General features: G+C 61.9%; 1 protein-coding gene across 1 annotated transcript; it reads right to left on the bottom strand.

Annotated features, from left to right (window-relative positions):
• Nucleotides 1-916: 916 nt before the first annotated feature.
• On the bottom strand, nucleotides 917-2,720 carry VDBG_00366 (4-coumarate-CoA ligase; the record flags this gene model as incomplete). Its single annotated transcript, XM_003008639.1, has 3 exons — nucleotides 917-1,003; nucleotides 1,090-2,258; nucleotides 2,405-2,720. 3 exons carry the CDS (start codon nucleotides 2,718-2,720, stop codon nucleotides 917-919), a joined length of 1,572 nt encoding a protein of 523 aa, XP_003008685.1.
• Nucleotides 2,721-2,917: the final 197 nt, after the last annotated feature.

Here is a 2,917-nt window from a genome sequence, read left to right as displayed (position 1 = left end):
ATGAAACGGGCAAGAGCTAAGGGCGGCGGGCAGCGGCGGTAGGAGGATCGAGGAGGGCGGGGCGGGCCCGGCGGGTTGAGAGCTCGGTGGCGATCTGGGACTCGGCGTCGGCACGCTGGGCGGCGGTCGGCTCCGTGTCGATGTCTGCGGACGGCGAGATGGTTAGTCGGTTGCGATCATGACCAGGGAGCGAACAAGTCTGGGACGAGATGTGTTCCTACATGGCAGAGACTCGTGAAAGGCGTTTCTGGACGTCATGATGGGCGTCAATAGGTGCGATGAAGAGAGTCGTTGAGATGGGAGAAAGGAAGTGTGCGCGGTTGAAGAAGGAAACGTCGGAAAAGGGAAAATTGCAGTCTCTGAAGGATTTTTCGTGCAGTTGGATTCGGGCACCTAGCAGGCCATTGGGAGAGGAAGAGCTGCCAAGGGTGTTTAGATCAGGCTGCAAAAAAGAAATAGAAACAGGGAGCCAGGAGCAGATGGCAGTCTTAGGGAGCAGGGAGCAGGGAGCAGGGAGGATGGCTGGGTCGTGGTGGTTTGGTCTGTGGTCCGAGCAGGCTGAGAGGCGAGCAGAAACACGTAAAGTCGCGGCGTCAGAGCTTTCTGCTTCCTGATTCGTACATTTCTGCATGGAGTGGATCGTGGGACGTCCACTGGAGGTGCCTGCCCAAAGGACCGAGCATGGCCTGGGAACTTGCGTACAAGGGTCCGTGCTTTCCCCGCGGTGAGCTACTGATCCTTGCTCTTGCCACGGCCGCCTCTCTCCCTGCAGCCTCGCCGTCTCCTCGTCAGCCTTTCCCCATGTACCTGTCCTTCGTTATCCTTCACAATTCTATGCTAGCCTCCAACCAGCGTCTGGCTTCCTTTCAGCAATCATGCGGCATTCTCAAACTCGGAGCTCCTGGAAACATGCCTCCTATGAAAGCTTCGAGGTCGCTGGGTCGCGGTCACCCACTTCCTGCTTGGCCTTCTCGCGAAGGATCTTCCGCAGGATCTTGCCGGACTAGGCATTCGAGATCACGTCAGTAAAAACGAACATCATCATGCCATGGCAGAGAGGACGGTCAGCAAAAGGATCAGCGGACGTACCGGGTTCTTGGGAATGACGTCCGTAAAGGCAACACCGCCTCGAAGTCTCTTGTGCCTGGAGACCTTCTTCTCAAGCCACGTCGCAATCTCCTCGCCCGACGTCTCGGACCCTGGCGTTCTGACTATGTAGGCACGGGGCATCTCCTCGCCCTCGATGGTCACACCTACGACGGCCACATCGGCCACGTCTGTCCTCTCAAGCAGCAGCGCCTCGAGCTCGGCAGGCGCCACCTGGTTGCCCTTGACCTTGATGAGCTCCTTGATGCGGTCGACGATGAAGAAGAGGCCGCCGGGCCCGTACGAGTCGACGTAGGCCACATCGCCCGTCCGAAGCCAGCGCGTGCCGTCGGCATCAACGGCGAACGTTTCCGCCGTCGCTTTCGGGTTCCGCCAGTAGCCGCGCATGACGCCCGGCCCCGCGATGAGCAGCTCGCCTGGTGTGCGCGCCTTGGTAACTTCGACGCCGTCAGCGCCGACAAGCTTGGCCGAAAAGTTGGGCATGATCTCGCCGACGGCTGAGGTCGTGCGGTCCAGCCGCGTCGGGTCCCACGTCATGGCCGTGCACGTCACCTCGGTCATGCCCCAGCCCTGCCGCACCAGCAGGTCGGGCTTGCCGAGCACGCGCGTCGTCTCGGCTGCCGTCTCGGCTGCCAGCGGCGCGGCGCCGCAGCCTACGTTCTCGAGGCTCGAGAGATCAAACGTCTTGGCGACGGGGTGCTTGGTCAGCGCCACGAGCACAGGCGGCACGGCGACGAGGTGCGTCACGCGGAAGCGCTGAATATGCGTGAGCATCTTGACAAAGTCAAACGATGGCATGACGTACACGGGCACGCCCTGGCTCGCAAAGTTGGCCACAAAGTACGTTTGCGCGTAGGCGTGGTACATGGGTAGGAAGCAGAGCCCGACGTGCCGCTTGACCGCCGTCGTGTAGTCAGGCGCCAGCTTCGTCACCTTGATGACGCCCGCGCCGTTGGAACGTAGCTGTAGTGCGAAATCTCGACACCTTTGGGCACGCCCGTCGTTCCGGACGAGTAGTTGAGGCAGCACGTCGTCGTGCGGCTGTCCTCGGGTTCGACCCAGTTGAAGGCCTCGGCCTCGGCCGCCGGCCCCAGCAGCTCCGTCCAGTGACGGGTGCCCTTGCTGTCGGCGCGCGGCGGCGTCACGGGTGCCTGGCCGGGGATGGTCGCGTCAAAGACAAAGACGTGGTTGCCCGGCATGCCGACCTCTGCGGCTGCCTCGACGGCAATGTCAATGCTGGCGGCGGCGGCGACCATGAAGCTGGCACCGCTGTCTTTGAGCTGGTAGGCGAGCTCACGCGCGACGAAGCCTGGGTTGGCGCCTGTGAAGACACCGCCGGCCATGAGAACGCCGAGGAAGACGGAGGGAAAGTAGAGGCTGTTGCCCGAGAAGAGGAGCACGCGCTCGCCGCGCTTGAGGCCGGCCGCCTGCAGGCCGAGGGCGATGCGCTTCGCCAGCAGGCGGTACTCGGAAAAGGTGACAAAGTGCGTGTCTGGGCGGTCGGCATCGAGGAAGGCCTTGCGGTCGGGCAGGGGCGCTGAGGGGGAGCCAAAGATCCATTGCTGGAGCGAGCAGTTGGGGAGCTCCTCCTCCCAGCGTGACTTGATAGGCATGTCGGTTGTCGGGTTTTTGGGGGGGATGTGGAAGTGGGTGTCAGTGTTTGGTATACGCTGGCTCGGTGCTCTGCGGTGATGTCTCGCTCGAGGCGATGGTTTCTGTGGAAGGTAGGTGCAACCGATGAGGTTAGGATAGGCACATGGATAAGAAGGGGAGGCATATGTACAGCTCAGCCTACAATTTGGGTAGTGGG

Source organism: Verticillium alfalfae, genomic scaffold (genome assembly GCF_000150825.1).
Source record: "Verticillium alfalfae VaMs.102 supercont1.1 genomic scaffold, whole genome shotgun sequence".
NCBI classification, from domain to species: domain Eukaryota; kingdom Fungi; phylum Ascomycota; class Sordariomycetes; order Glomerellales; family Plectosphaerellaceae; genus Verticillium; species Verticillium alfalfae.
Note: the sequence above shows the minus strand (reverse complement) of the source record. Positions and strands in the feature narration are given on the sequence as shown.